Source organism: Rhinopithecus bieti, unplaced genomic scaffold (genome assembly GCF_001698545.2).
Source record: "Rhinopithecus bieti isolate Rb0 unplaced genomic scaffold, ASM169854v2 scaffold_74621, whole genome shotgun sequence".
In the NCBI taxonomy this organism is placed as follows: Eukaryota; Metazoa; Chordata; class Mammalia; order Primates; family Cercopithecidae; genus Rhinopithecus; species Rhinopithecus bieti.
Window position 1 is genome coordinate 223,997 of NW_016827731.1, and position 15,966 is coordinate 239,962.

At 39.0% G+C, this 15,966-nt stretch overlaps 1 protein-coding gene across 1 annotated transcript in view; it reads left to right on the forward strand.

Moving 5' to 3' along the window:
* The window catches only part of DDX52 (DExD-box helicase 52), a 32,929-nt gene extending 19,334 nt beyond the window's left edge, over window positions 1-13,595 (forward strand). Inside the window, 8 exon segments of the mRNA XM_017864111.1 lie at window positions 683-886; window positions 2,300-2,390; window positions 5,197-5,319; window positions 5,440-5,590; window positions 5,770-5,845; window positions 6,896-6,967; window positions 8,357-8,449; window positions 12,363-13,595. Of these exon segments, the coding sequence (XP_017719600.1) occupies window positions 683-886; window positions 2,300-2,390; window positions 5,197-5,319; window positions 5,440-5,590; window positions 5,770-5,845; window positions 6,896-6,967; window positions 8,357-8,449; window positions 12,363-12,420 (868 nt within the window). The 3' untranslated portion in view covers window positions 12,421-13,595.
* Window positions 13,596-15,966: the final 2,371 nt, after the last annotated feature.

Sequence of the window (15,966 nt, forward strand, 5' to 3'; positions counted from 1 at the left end):
AAAAAAAAAAAAAAAAAAAAAAAAGAAAACTATCTGGTCTGGAGGAAAGTTACACATTTTGATAAGCATTTAGTACAGAATTCCCCTAGACCTTTTTGCATCTTTCAGCAATGGTGATGGAGTTAGTGAAGTTCATGAAAAGCTCTGTTGTCATTAATGGAACCTTGTATCTCTGAGGCTATTGGAATAGGTACATTGAGCTATGTTTATCTAGCTTTTACCTTTTTCCTGCTGTGTTAGTCCGTTTTCATGCTGGTCTAAACAGCTACTTGAGACTGGGTAATTTATAAAGAACGGAAGGTTTAATTGACCCACAAGTCAGGGCATGACTGGGGAGGCCTTAGGAAACTTAGAGTCATGGCAGAAGAGGAAGCAAGGCACATCTTACATGGTGGCAGATGGGGGAGAGAGACAGAGAGAGCCCCCATGATCCAGTCATCTCCCACCAGGTCCCTCCCTCAACACATGGGGATTACAATTCGAGATGAGATATGGGTGGGGATACACAGTCAAACCATATCACCTGCTTATTTTTCTTTTCTTTTTTTTTCTGGTATGATAAAGCGGATCTGAGAAGCAGCATCATAGTTTGACTTTCTCATGTGTCCACTGCCCCTATGGTTTAGTGAAGTGTCTTGGATCTTTCAGTTCAATATCCACAAGTTGTTTTGTTATTTCTTAGTGTTGAGTGGCTTGTAGTAGACGAATCAGATAAACTGTTTGAAGATGGCAAAACTGGGTTCAGAGACCAGCTGGCTTCCATTTTCCTGGCCTGCACATCCCACAAGGTCCGAAGAGCTATGTTCAGTGCAACTTTTGCATATGATGTTGAACAGTGGTGCAAACTCAACCTGGACAATGTCATCAGTGTGTCCATTGGAGCAAGGTATTTAATTGTTTTTCAACATTATCCCATTGATTTTTTTTTTTAAATACAAGTCTTTTTTTTAAGACTGAAGAAAATAGGTTTCTTGGCCTGAGACTAGCAAGCGAGAGGGTTTTACTGATTGAAATGTGTTCTTTTAAGCCAAGATTGTTCAAGGATGTTCTGTTTTAGAATAATCTAAAAGAAGGTTTTTATATCATGTTAACATTCCTATCATGCTTTTAGGTGTTTTTTTCCATCCACAGAGTATAACATGAGCTCTGTGGCCACCCAGAAGATTTAGTTTCTTTGATGACTTAAATAAGTGGACCACAGAGGAAGAATCTGATATTACTGAGCCACTTGATTTATATTTCCTTTTAAAAAATATTTTGGGGAGCATTTTATGGTAAATAAATGCTCAGTGGTAGAAAACAGTTTAAAGAAATTATGATGTTGCTACCTGATGGATTATTATGTAACCCCTGAAATGATGTAGGAAGACTGTAGCTATATGAAAAAGTGTTTGTAATACCATATTAAGTGAAAAAGTAGCCAATGGAACTGTAAAAAATACCCCATTTTAAACCTAAAATTCCTGTGTGTAAGAAGAAAGCAAAGTTGGGTATGGTGCCTCACACCTGTAATCCCAGCACTTTGGGAGGCAGAGGCAGGTGGATCACCACCTGAGGTCAGGAGTTCAAGACCAGCCTGACCAAAATGGTGAAACCCTGTCTCTTCCCAAAATACAAAAATTGGCATGTGTCTATAGTCCCAGCTACTTGGGAGGCTGAGGCAAGAGAATTGCTTGAACTTGGGAGGTGGAGGTTGCAGTGGGCCAAGATCGCCCCCACTGCACTCCAGCCTGAGTGACAAAGTGAGACTTCATCTTAAAAAAAGGGAAAGCAGAATGAGTTCACATAAACATAATTTAAAGGCTGACAGTAGAATGGGAAAAATATTTATGATACAACATAGTACATTGTAACATCTTACAGAGTATTAATAAAGTCTTAATATATCTCACCCCCAACTGTTGGTCTGTAAATAAATCTTTGCTAATCATTATGAAAATGTTTAACCATGTGTGATAACAACCTTAAAAATGTTTTTATTATTTTACTCAATAATTGTACAGTTAGAAATTTTTTATAATTAAATAATCAAATACATGAAAATTTATGACTAAAACGTAAGTTTTAATGGTTGGCATTTCAAGATAGTTTTAAAATTAGAAGAAAGCATTTAAAAATAACAATTTTGTCTTCAAGTTAAAGTATAAAAAATTAAGTACTTATTAATACTGACAGTGGAAAAATTGATTTTGTTGGAGTTGTGTGTAAATTTTTTCATTTATTTAGAGTTTAGGGGAAAGAGTTCAGGGGAAAAGCAAAAATTGACTCTTACAAACTACAAGGTATATTTTCTTCTTAGGAATTCTGCAGTAGAAACTGTAGAACAAGAGCTTCTCTTTGTTGGATCTGAGACTGGAAAACTTCTGGCCATGAGAGAACTTGTTAAAAAGGTATATTTGGATTACCTTTTTGAATTTTGGTAAAGTTTGCCAAGTCTTATATTTCTGGTGGGAGGCTATTACAGTGGTAGCATTGTGTCATCATCATCTTGCCTTGTATTCAGTAATCCACTGGTAAATTGATAAGAAAGTACATTGTGCCAACTATATGATCATCCTGCATCGTATTTAGTAATCTAGCAGTAAACTGTTAAGAAGCATATTGTCCCAACTCTTATCCCAACGGACAGAAGCTTGCCTCTCAGAATATGGTAAGTTGTCTTTTTGCAGCTCAGATTAGGCTAGGAAACGATCTACCTGATGCCCTGAGAATTTCATTTTTCCACATTTGCCTGCTCCATCCCTCTGCTGGTTTCTTATAGAAGAATTGGGGTGTTGTAGGACACTGAGTGGGGTTTTCTGTTTTTATCCTATCAGTAAGTACTGAGTAGAAGGCATAGTTGAAAGTTAAGTACTGAGGTGTCAGTGCTGGACAATACAAGAAATCTCCTAAGTTCTGCCCCTGGAATTTAGTCTTATTTAGAGGGATAAAATAAATACACTTCTGTAAGATAGTCTCTGATAAACTGTCATAAAGGGCTAAAGAGTACTTTTTTAAGCATCCATATCATCATAATGGGACCATCAGGGTGAGCTGAATTGGTTGAGCCTTATAGAAGAAATGCTACTAAACTGATCCTTGAAGGATTTTCAAGATAAAAGGTGGAGGGGAAGAGCAAGGATGGCTGGGGGAGCAGCTTGAGTAAAGCCTTAAGAGATGAAAGCGAACGCCATGTGTTTGAAGACTAATGAAGCAGTTACCAGTCTAAGGCAAACAGTTTATGGTATGGAATTAAAGAAAACCAGGTTGGACAAGAAAGTTGGGGACAGGATATTTTTGAAGAATGTGACTACATAATTTGTTTTGTTTTGTTTTGAGACAGAGTCTCGTTCTTTCACCCAGGTTGGAGTGCAGTGGTGTCATCTTGGCTCACTGCAAGCTCCGCCTCCTGGGTTCGCACCGTTCTCCCTCAGCTTCCCGAGTACTTGGGACTACAGGTGCCCGCCACCACGCCCAGATAATTGTGACTACATAATTTTTAAGGAAAATTAGTTAAACAGTAATATGTAAGGTGAATTATAATGGGAAAGATGGAAAGTCAGGAAACCAGTCAGGCTTTTAAACTGGGCTAGGCAGAGATGAGGAAGAAATAAGGGCAGCAGCCTTAGTGGTGGGACATTAAGTATAGTTGGAGGATGAAAGGGAAAAGTTTGCAAGTACCTGGTGACTGTAGAAATGGTCTGCTTTAGTGGTTAAGAGCGTGGACTCTGGAGCTAGGCTATTTGGGTAGAAGTTCTAGCTCCACCATTGCAGCTTTGCACAACTTAACCTCTCTTCCACATTTTCCTTGTCTGTAAAATGGGATCATAATATCTACCTCATAGAGCTGTTTTACTATTAATTTGTTAGTACAAGCGTAACACTTACTATATAATAGTGCTTGGCACATAGTAAATGCTAAATGTATTTTACTAATATTCTTAAGAGAATCATTTGGTACTAGGAAATTTAAGGTTTTCCAGGATATTCACTTGGAGATTATACACCAGAGATTTTTAGCCATGTATGACCTTTGGGAGATCTGCAGACCCTCTAAAATTATATGTAAGATTTTTGTGCAAATGAGTGGTTACTTGTTGGAAAGTTTCTTAGCTTTCATAAGATTCCAAAAGAGGTGTTTAAACCATCATAAAAAGGCTAAGAAACTCGGCCAGGCACGGTGGCTTACGCCTGTAATTCCAGCACTTTGGGAAGCTGAAGTGGGCAGATCATCAGGTCAGGAGTTTGAGACCAGCCTGATCAACATGGTGAAATCCCATCTCTACTAAAAATACAAAAAAATTAGCCAGGCGTGGTAGCGCACGCCTGTAATCCCAGCTACTCAGGAGGCCGAGACAGGAGAATCACTTGAACCTGGGAGGCAGAGGGTGCAGTGAGCCGAGATTGCGCCACTGTATTCCAGCCTGGGCAACAGAGCCAGAGTCCGTCTCAAAAAAAAAAAAAAAAAAAAAAAAAAAAGATAGGAAGCTGGTTTGAGAGAGAGTAAGGATTTGATACTGTAAATGTAAAAATAATTTGCTTAGATACACAGATATCAGATGTAGTTAAAAAAAATTTTGCATAGAGCTAGTAGTAGAGATTCAGCTCAGTAAAATAAAGATTATATTGAAAGAACAGAACCAAGAACTAAGCTTGGGGAGAGCACCAGAATTAGGATAATAATGAGTTAATGAGGGATGAAATACCACCTGTGGGGTATAGCGTATACCACTGGGGTGATGGGTACACTAAAAGCCCGGATTTCACCATTATGCAATATATCTGTGTAACACAACTGCATTTGTACCCCTAAATCCATAAGAATAAAAAAATTAATTTCACCCCAAAAAACCAAATGAATTAAAAAGATAGTTATTTCATTTTAAGCAGAATAAAAAAAGGTTTTGAGGCACAGAAGTCAAGAGATGATTATTTCAAAGTTTGGGCATCTGTTATTGTAGAGGGGTGTAGGGGGATTGATTAGACAAGATTATTGGAATTAGCAAGATGGAGAATATAGTTCAAATTGAGTGGAAATAACCAATTGGAGAGAATGGTGAGGAAGATGGAGGCAGAGTTAGACCACTAGCCCAAGAAATTTGGCCAAGAAAGTACATTAAATTGAATTGGGTTCTTAGAAGCTACAATCATATTATGAAATACTGACCAATTGTATTCTTGATCGAGTTATGTGTGCCAATTTTTGCCTTCTTTTAGGGTTTCAATCCACCTGTTCTTGTTTTTGTTCAGTCCATTGAAAGGGCTAAAGAACTTTTTCATGAGCTCATATATGAAGGTATTAATGTGGATGTTATTCATGCAGAGAGAACACAACAACAGGTAAAGTCAAATGTATACTTTGAAACTCAGAAGAACTACTTGATTTTAAATTATTAACATTAAATTTATGAAGTACCTGTTTTCATTCTAAAGTAATTTAATATATATTCTGTTAACCAGAGAGATAACACAGTCCACAGTTTCAGAGCAGGAAGAATCTGGGTTCTGATTTGTACGGCCTTGCTAGCAAGAGGGATTGATTTTAAAGGTGTGAACTTGGTGATCAACTATGACTTTCCAACCAGCTCAGTGGAATATATCCACAGGATAGGTGAGTTGTCTTTTTTTCCTTCCCCTCTGTCACCCACTGATCTGTCTTAGCACCCCTGCTATTCCTGGCACACACATGCTCATTTCTTAGTGCTATGAAAATCCAGTGACTTTTGTAAACGAATTTTGAGAGCCTCTGTCCACCCAAAATGTGTTTTTTAATGGTCTAATTTTTCTTAGGTCGAACTGGAAGAGCAGGGAATAAGGGAAAAGCAATTACATTTTTCACTGAAGATGATAAACCATTATTAAGAAGGTAAATTAGAAAAAATAACCTAGTGTTATTGGCAAAATTGCTTCATTATTCTTACATGTATATTCAATTAAGAGATAATTACAGAATGGCTATGTCCCAAATTCTACTGATAATGGTGTTAGTTAACCATATTTTAGCCATGGGAAAGGAAAAATGATCAAAGGGCCTTGTTTTTGCCCTTCCATTATTAGAATTTGGAAATGCGTATTCAAAGTGGAATAATGTTCATTGTAAGTTTCAGATTCACAGGACTCTTTCAGTGAATCTTGACATTAGATTTTAATGTAGAAGATGAGTTTCCTGCATTTTGACTGTCTACGGTAATCTTTGGTTGATGGTGATTGATAACACTTCACATTTCTAGGTAATGAAATCTAGTTTTGGCCAAAGGGGGTTTGTACTTAGATCTATTTATTGGTTTTGGTAAATATTTTGATTGTGCTTTCTGAGCTTTGGCTCTGCCACCTGTCAGCCTTTGCATCGCTTTGAGCAGATTCAAATGTGCATGTGTAGAGGAGTGTATTCCAACAACCTAGATCCACCATAGGCCTCAGCAACTCCAAGCATGTGAATCTCATGACCCAAATGTTAGTGTAACTATGCACATCAGTTTTCCATCTGTGAAATGAGGATAGTGACAGTATTTACAACACAGGCTTGTTGTGAAGAGTGAAGAAATTACTATACACAAAAAACTTGGCAACAGTGCCAGCCCCATAGTAGGCACTTCCACTTAATGAATATAAGCTTGACTCTGGCTTCAGTCAGTGCTTCCTCCAAGATTGATTGAGTTTACCAGCTTTATAGGATTTGATAAATGTTGAAATAAGTGTTATCTCTAGTTATTCATCAGTGCATTAATTTCAGCCCAGTGGATAGTTCTCTCTGTAATCCAATGTGCTTACATCAGGTAATAATTGATAATATATCAGAACACTTTGTGGATTACTTTGTGTAGTTTTAGTTCCCTCTAACGTTGTGCAGAGGGTTTACATTCATAAACATCAGTTTAGCAAGATACAAGTTTATGTTTATGGATTTCTTTTTCAGCGTTGCCAATGTTATACAGCAGGCCGGGTGTCCCGTACCAGAATACATAAAAGGTTTTCAGAAACTACTAAGGTACAATCTTGAATTTACCTGGATCTTAGACTCTCTGTCTCTTTGTATATACACTCTTTTTTTTTTTTTTCCTTGCTCTGTTGCCCAGGCTGGAATGCAGTGGCATGATCACAGCTCACTGTAGCCTTGATCTCCTGGGCTCAAGTGATCCTCCTGCCTCAGTCCCCTGAGTAGCTGGGACTACAGGCATGCATCACCATGCCTGGCTATAATATTTTTTAGATTTTTGGGGAGTAGAAATGGGGTCTTGCTATGTTAACCAGGCTAATCTTGAACTCCTGGTCTCAAGTGATCCTATCTTATATCTTTGCATCCCAAAGTGCTAGGATTACAGGCGTGAGTCACTGTGCCCAGCCCAAAACTACTTGTGAATATTATGTTATTTCCTTGCCAGTTTTTTATCCTTTATTTTTTATTTTTTTAAATTTTTTTCCTTGAGATGAAGTCTCAGCTCATTGCAACCTCTGCCTCCCAGATTTAAGCAGTTCTCCTGCCTCAGCCTCTCAAGTGGCTAGAATTACAGGTGTGCGCCACCACGCCCAGCTAATCTTTGTATTTTTAGTAGAGATGGAGTTTCATCATGTTGGCCAGGCTGGTCTCAAACTCCTGACCTCAAGTGATCTGCCTGCCTCGGCCTCCTAAAGTGCTGGGATTATAGGCATGAGCTACTGTACCCAGCCTTATCCTTGAAATTTTAAGTATTCAGATTCTTTTAAAAGTATTCAGTATAAGTAAAATATGCTAAGAATTATTTTAGTTCATAAAACTGGTAAAAAACTTAATTGATCAAAATCAAACTCTGATGCTTGTTAACATAGGATATAAAGTTGGCACAGGACATATTTTTATCACAGTCAGTAGCTTTTTAAAAGGTGGATTGAATTTATCATCCCTTTGAGTTAGCTCTCTAAATGCTATTAGGTGACCTCATTTATTAAAGTAGTTAACAGCCCCACCTTAAACCAGTAAATGGTTTTAAAAAATGAATTTTGTGGCCGGATGCAGTAGCCCACGCCTGTAATCCCAGCACTTTGGGAGGCCGAGGTGGGCGGATCACCTGAGGTTGGGAGTTTGAGACCAGCCTGACCAACGTGGAGAAACCCCATTTCTACTTAAAATACAAAAAAAATTTAGCTGGGCATCGTGGTGCATGCCTGTAATCCCAGCTACTCGGGAGGCTGAGGCAGGAGAATCGTCTGAACCCAGGAGGCAGAGGTTGCAGTGAGCCGAGATTCCACCATTGCACTCCAGCCTGGGCAACAAGAGCAAAACTCCGTCTCAAAGAAAAAAAAATGAATTTTGTGATCAAGGATCAAACTAATTCTAGCTTTAACTCTTCTAATTGAAGTTGGACTTAATTTGTTTCCTCTTTTACTTTGTAACTTTCAGCAAACAAAAGAAAAAGATGATTAAGAAACCATTGGAAAGGGAGAGCATTAGTACAACTCCAAAATGTTTCTTAGAAAAAGCTAAGGATAAACGGTAAGTATGTGGTAAGAAAAATGGCTGTTTGACACCGTCATAAAGTTATAGTAGTCATTATTTTCCTTAGGGTAAATTTTAAAAGTAGAATTGATACTACAGTCTGTTATAAAATGTGATAAAAATAATATATTTTAGGTTGCCTATAATTGGGGAATTTGTTGGTTGGTTGGTTGGTTGGTTTTTTTGGGATGGAGTCTCGCAATGTTGCCCAGGCTAGAGTGCAGTGGCGTGATCTCGGCTCACTGCAACCTCTGCCTCCCGGGTTCAAGGTATTCTACTGCCTCATCCTCCCAAATAGCTGAGATTACAGGCTCCCGCCCACCACACCCAGCTAATTTTTTTGTATTTTTATTAGACATGGAGTTTCGCCATATTGGTCAGGCTGACCTCAGGTGATCCACCCGCCTCAGCCTTCCAGAGTGTTGGGATTACAGGCGTGAGCCACTGTGCCTGGCCAGGAATTTATTTTAATATTGGAATTTTTCTGTGTCAATATGTTGATGATCTGCTTTTTTCCATCTTGGAAAATATTATTTCAATTCCTTATAAATTAGAATTGTACTGCCCACCTTCTCTACACAACCCACATTAGGACATGCTACTAAGGCCAGTAGTTAGGACCATTGACTTACATGAATCTAGTCTTCTTTGAAGCTCCTTCATATTCTGGGCAGGATTTCAATATGATCTCAGGCTTATGCAGATGCACATTGTAACAGCTGTAAAAAGTATTACTTAGGTAAATTTGTGCTAGCTTAGCTGAGTTTTATGAGGATATTAAAGCATAGTTTTTTAGCATACATATAGACTACCTTATTTTGCCCAGTAATACTAGGAAGCTTTATATTTTGAAAAGGATAGGTCAAGATATTCTGAACAGTTATACTGTTTCCACTATTTAAGGAAAATGGCACTCTTCACATTGTACCAGAACCAGGTTATTATATACTCTAATAGAATTGTTCAAGTCTATAATTTGTTGTTTTTTTTCCCCTGAGAGTGCTATCAGTGGCCTAGGATATTACCATTGTGAAATATGCTAATGCTTATATCCAGTTACCTCACATCTGTTCTATATAAGTCATTAGGAAACAACTGTTTCCATAACCAGTAGGCATTTACCAAGTTGTCCTGCAAGGTACTTGGTGGTGGTAGGATATACAAATGAATATAAAATCAGACTCCTTTCCTGAAGCTGGGGAAAGAAGATCCGTGTACATGACAGAAAATTAGAGACTGGTTTTTAAATAAAATAGGAGTTTAGAGAAGAGAAAGATGATTGTGAATTGGTGTGGTTACAGAAGTTTCAACAAAGTAGAACTGTCTTTAAGGATAGGTAAAATTTAGGCATGGAGAAGGGAACAAGATGAACAGAGGCATGAAAATTAGAGTGTACTTTGTAATAAGTGAACAAGAGTTCACATGTTGGTATTGACTATGAGGAATAAAGGTCAGTTCAAATATACAATGTATATAGTGTCCCAAAATTTTATCGTACTTTTAAGTTTTAATAACTTGGGAAGGAAAAGTGCTACAAACTGAAAAAAGTATATTTGAATGATCAATCCTTTTAATTCCATTTGTGCTTAATTCAGTTTTGGGAATGCTTCACATTCACTTTTTGTTTTTGGAGATGGAGTCTTGCTCTGTCGCCCTGTCGCCCAGGCTGGAGTGCAGTGGCGCAATCTCGCTCACTGCAACCTCCACCTCCCAGGTTCAAGTGATTCTCGTGCCTCAGCCTCCTAGATAGCTGGGATTACAGGCACTCGCCACCACACCCGGCTAATTTTTGTATTTTTACTAGAGACAGGGTTTCACCATGTTGGCCAGGCTGGTCTCGAACTTTGGCCTCATGTGATCTTCCACCTCAGCCTCCCAAAGTGCTAGGATTACAAGTGTGAGCCACTGCACCTGGCCAACATTTTTAAATTTTAATTTTCTGTCGCAGCACTTTCTGGGTGACACGTAGACCAGTGGATTGGTAGCAAACCTTGTTATGCTTGGTCACTTTGGTCACCTAATCTGTCTTAATAGACCTGTTGGTGGGAGAGGAGTGGGTCACATCAGAACTGTTATGCATGCATTACTCTTTGGATGGTCTTAAAGCCAAGATAACAAATGCAGTCCTTTCAGGCACTGAGCAGCAACTGATGAAAGTTTTACAAAGGTCAAAATCAACTAGAATATAAGATGGTGACTATGTTGAATTTTAATAAGATACATCAGTATTTTAAATAATTATACTTTAAATGCTGATTTGTTTTTGTTTTTGTTTTGAGATGGAATCTCTGTTGCTAGGCTGGAGTGCGGTGGCGCGATCTCGGCTCACTGCAACCTCCGCCTCCCGGGCTTAAGCGGTTCTCCTGCCTCAGCCTCCTGAGTAGGTGGGATTACAGGCACGCACCACCATGCCCAGCTAATTTTTGTATTTTTAGTAAAGACAGGATTTCACCATGTTGGCCAGGATGGTCTTGATCTCCTGGCCTTGTGATCTGCCCGCCTCCGCCTCCCAAAGTGCTGGGGTTACAGGCGTGACCCACCGTGCCCAGTCTAAATGCTGATTTTTGTAAGTTTATAGCATTTATACTACTGGGGTTTTTTGTTTTTTGAGACAGGGTCTCACTCTGTCACCCATACTGGAGTGCAGTGGCACAATCAGGACTCACTGCAGCCTCAACCTCCTGGGCTCAAGCAGTCCTCCCACCTCAACCCCCCGAGAAGCTGGGACTACAGGCTTGTGCCACTGTGCCTGGCTAATTTTCTTTTCTTTTTTTTTTTTTTAGTAGAGATGGGGTTTCGCCATGTTGCCCAGGCTGGTCTCAGACTCCTGGACTCAAGCGATCTGCCTGCCTCTGCCTCCCAACATGGTGGGATTACAGGCATGAGCCACTGCACCTACCTTCCTCTGAGGTTATTAAAACTTAATTTGTACTAAGACTTCGAAGACACTTGATATAAATCTTGTCTCCATTTTCTTCGTGTGTAAAGGCCATACTACTTAACATAGTGTACAAGCAGGACCTGTCATGATCCCATTCTGGCTTCCCTCTGCGCTGTCGATGTTTTCTTCATGATCCCACCCATGCTGATAGGCTCAGCTCATACCTCTGTGCTCATAGCTCTTAAGGGCATGTCTTCAGCCCCAACTTCCCCATTGAGCTACAGACCTGAATCCTTGTTGCTTAGTGGACCTCACTTCAGGCACCACAAACTTGGCCCCATGCAGTGAGTGGGGGAGGAACTGAATTTGGAGCCAGAAGAACTGGTTCTATTATCTACTTCCCTGTGTAGAGTTGGGATTTGGGATTATATGAGTTAATACACACCAAAGAACTTTGTATTACTGTAATAATAGTTTGCAAACATTGATTATTTTCTCAAAACTTTTTTCCTTTGTCTGTTACCACCTAGTTAATGACATTCAACCTTCACTAGGCTATAGGATCAGAATGATAGGATTCATGTCTAACATGGATTACCAGTGAGTGATGACTGGCAAGTTACTCAACCACTCTGTGCCTCATTCTCCTCATCTGTAAACGGAGGATAATACTAGAATACTCCTAATAAGCTGTTAGGAAAATTACCTGAGTTAATACACGTAAAGCACTTAATAACAGTTTCTAGCACTTAGTAAGCACTGAATCAATGTGAACTCATTAGGTCAGGATCCGAATCTATCTGTCATAGCATGTAGTAATGTAGTTTACTGTGATGGTTTTGCCTCACTTAGGTGATTGTGATTTTCTAAAGGGCAGAGACCATGTCTAATGCATCTTTGTGTTCCTGGTGCCTCATTATTTGATACACAGTAGGTTTCAATAAATGTTTATTAAACTGGTGGTAGGGTTATGGAAAGTAAATATATCTAGAATTTTTTATTCCATTTTCCCTACTTTGCTCTTTACAGGAAAAAGGTCACTGGTCAGAACAGCAAGAAGAAAGTAGCTCTTGAAGACAAAAGTTAAAACAGACTTTAAAATACCATCCCAGAAATGTAATTTTATGATCCCAGCATGAATGGTGTTTTCATGGAATACTTGAAGTCTTACAGTCACCTGTACCAAACATTTGAAATCAACTATAAGTACATGGGACTGGTGAAAAATGATCCTAAGCTACCAAGTCAATTTCAATTTGTAGGTGCCTTTTTTTTTTTTCTTTAGAGATGGGATCTTGCCATGTTGCCAGGCTGCTCTTGAACTCCTGACCTCATGCAATCCTCCTGCCTCAGCCTCTCGAGTAGCTGAGATTACAGGCACAAGCTGCTGCACCCAGCTCTGTAGGTGACTTTTAAATGATTATACAATGGAAATAACATTCATTGACATTGGTTTGAATCCAGAGAGATACTTCTTATAGAAGAACAAATGTTTATGCTAAAAATAACACCAAAATGTGGTAAACTCTTAAGGACTTTTCCCTTTGAGTGTGAAGGAAGGTGTGATGAATGCTGTGGAGAGGCATCTGGAACAGAAATTCAAATAAAGCCTTGACATTAAATACCCCTTCCACTGCTCACTTTGTGGATGGTAGCATGGGCTGTCTACCAAGAAGAAACCTGCTGCCCTCTTAATTTTAATATTTCCTAATTAGTTGATGGCCTTTTGTGTTGTGAACCACAACAAAGAGAGGCCTCTTTTGTGGCTGGTTATTCAAGTTCCCTGGGATTTTAAATTCTTTGGTCTATTAAGTATCCTTGTATTGGATACTTAATACCTTAGCCCTGTCATGATGTTGCACAAGATCATGATCGGCTTCTCTCTTTCTTCATTTTCCGTCATTTAACCATGTTCTTTCCTGTCTCTTTCCATTTAAGATTATTTTATTTGAATACTGATAAACATTTTATCCTGATAAGGAACAATGTTCCTGTTACTTGATATACCTCTGTCTTCATTCTCTTACAGCTTATCTTTCCTTAGGTTGGTGGCGCCTCATTTAGTAAGTCGATCTCTGCCTAAGCTAAAGGATTATGATCATATGGTGTTGGAGACTATTAACTATTAGATTTTTCTCAGATACGAGTTTTGTACAATGGAATGAAAAATTGACTTCATACACGTAAGACTGTTGCCTAAGAATGACTTGAATGTTATCAGTACTACCACAGAACTATAATATACATTACCTTTTCTCCGCAGCATTTGAATTCAACTTATTTGTTTCCTCTATTCGTAGCTTTTTCTAGAGTCAGAACAGGTGGACTTTGTTTTGAATATTTTAGATGGGACAAAAATTGTTCATCTTCAGAATTTATTTAATGACAGACCTGGTACAGGGTGTGAAAATACTTACAAGAATATGGTTTTTTTGTTTGTTCATGCAAACAGATCCTTTACCCAATATATATTCTGGAGGTAGGTATACTGGTGCAACCCATTTCCAGCTGTGTGACTTTGAATAAGTTCTTAATTTCTCAGAGTTTCGGTGTTCTCATCTATGAAACTGTGTCTCAAATTGTAAGTACCTAGCACTGTACCTGACACATAGTAAACTCACAATAAATATTCCTTTAACAAACATAGATTTTGTTAGGAAAACAGGCTTGATAACACAGTTCCTACCCTTACAATATAATGTTAGAGAGAAAGTAAAGTAGCAGATAGAGTCACGCATCACTTAATGACAGAGATATGTTCTGAGAAACGCATCGTTAGGTGATTTTGTCATTGTGTAAACATCATGTTATATACTTCCACAAACCTAGATGGTATAGCCTACTGTACACCTAGGCTATGTGGTACAGTCTATCGCTCCTAGGCTACAGACGTGTGTAGCATGTTACTGTCTTGAATGCTATAGACCGTTGGAACATGTAGACTTTTATAAACACTGCACACTTAATCTATCCTAAATTTGTTGAAAATATTTTTCTTGGCCAGGCATGGTGGCTCACACCTGTAATCCTAACACTTTGGGAGGAGGCCTAGGTGGGCAGATTGTCTGAGCTCAGGAGTTTGAGACCAGCCCAGGCAACATGGCAAAACCCCATCTCTACTAAAAAAAAACCAAAAAAAGTTAGCCAGGTGTGGTGACATAATCCCAGCTACTCAGGAGTCTGAGGCAGGAGAATAGCTTGAACCTGTGAGGCAGAGGTTGCAGTAAGCCGAGGTCGCGCTACCGCACTCCAGCCTGGGCAACAGGGCAAGACTGTCTCTCGAAAATATACACACACACACACACGTTATATATATATAATATATATGTTATATATATGTTATGTATATGTTATATATGTTATATATAATATATGTTATACATAATATATATATTTTTCTTCAATAAATTAACCTTAGTGTGCTGTAACTTTTTTACTTTGTAAGATTTTTTTTTTTTTTTTTTTTTTTCTTGAGAAACTGTCTGTCACCTAGTCTGGAGTTTAGTGGCACAATCATGGCTCACTGCAGCCTTGACCTCTTAGGCTCAAGTGATCCTCAAACCTCAGCCTCCTGATTAGCTGGTACTATAGGTGCGGGCCACCAACACTCAGCTAATTTTTAAATTTTTTTGTAGAGACGAGGTTTTGCTTGTTGTCCAGGTTGGGTTTTTTAGAAAATTTTTTTTTTTTTTTTTTTTCGAGGTGGAGTCTTCCTCTGTTGCACAGGCTGGAGTGCGGTGGAATGATCTCAGCTCACGGCAACCTCTGACTCCTGGGTTCAAATGATTCTCCTGCCTCAGCCTCCTGAGTTGCTGGGACTACAGGCATGCACCACCACACCCAGCTAATTTTTGTATTTTTAGTAGAGACGGGGTTTCACCATGTTGGCCAGGCTGGTCTCAAACTCCTGACCTTGGGTGAGCCACTGCCTCTGGCCTTTATAAACTTTTTGACTCTTGTAATAACACTTAGCCTAAAATGCAAACGTACAGCCGTAGAAAAATATTTTCTTTCTTTATACCCTTATTCTAGAAGCTTTTTTTCTATTAAGTTTTTTTTTTTTTTTTTTATTTTACTATTTACTTTTAAACTTTTTCGTTAAAAACCATGGCACAAACACACACATTGTGCTAGGCCTACAAAAGGTCAGGATCATCAGTCTCACTGACTTCCACCACCACTTCTCATCCCACCATTGTATCTGCTGTCTGTGGCTGACCAAAACATCATCATGTAGCACATGACTAGTGTGACAAGTGCTGTTACATGTAAGGCCATGATGCTAAAGCATCACAGGAGGGCATCTAACCCAGATTGGGGATGTCATGGAAGGCCGGCATCCTGAGTTGAATCCTGCAAATGTAAAAACCAATAGGTAAAGAAGAGGAACACAAAGTATTCCAAGACAAACTGAGGTCACATCTATGATCCTTGTCTTTATTGTGTCTGTTTAAAGTATCTACAGTAACCTGCATCAACTTAGTCAATGTATTTTTTTATTTATTTATTTTATTTTATTTTATTTTTTTTGAGACGGAGTCTCACTGTGTCGCCCAGGCTGGAGTGCAGTGGCCGATCTCAGCTCACTGCAAGCTCCGCCTCCCGGGTTTACGCCATTCTCCTGCCTCAGCCT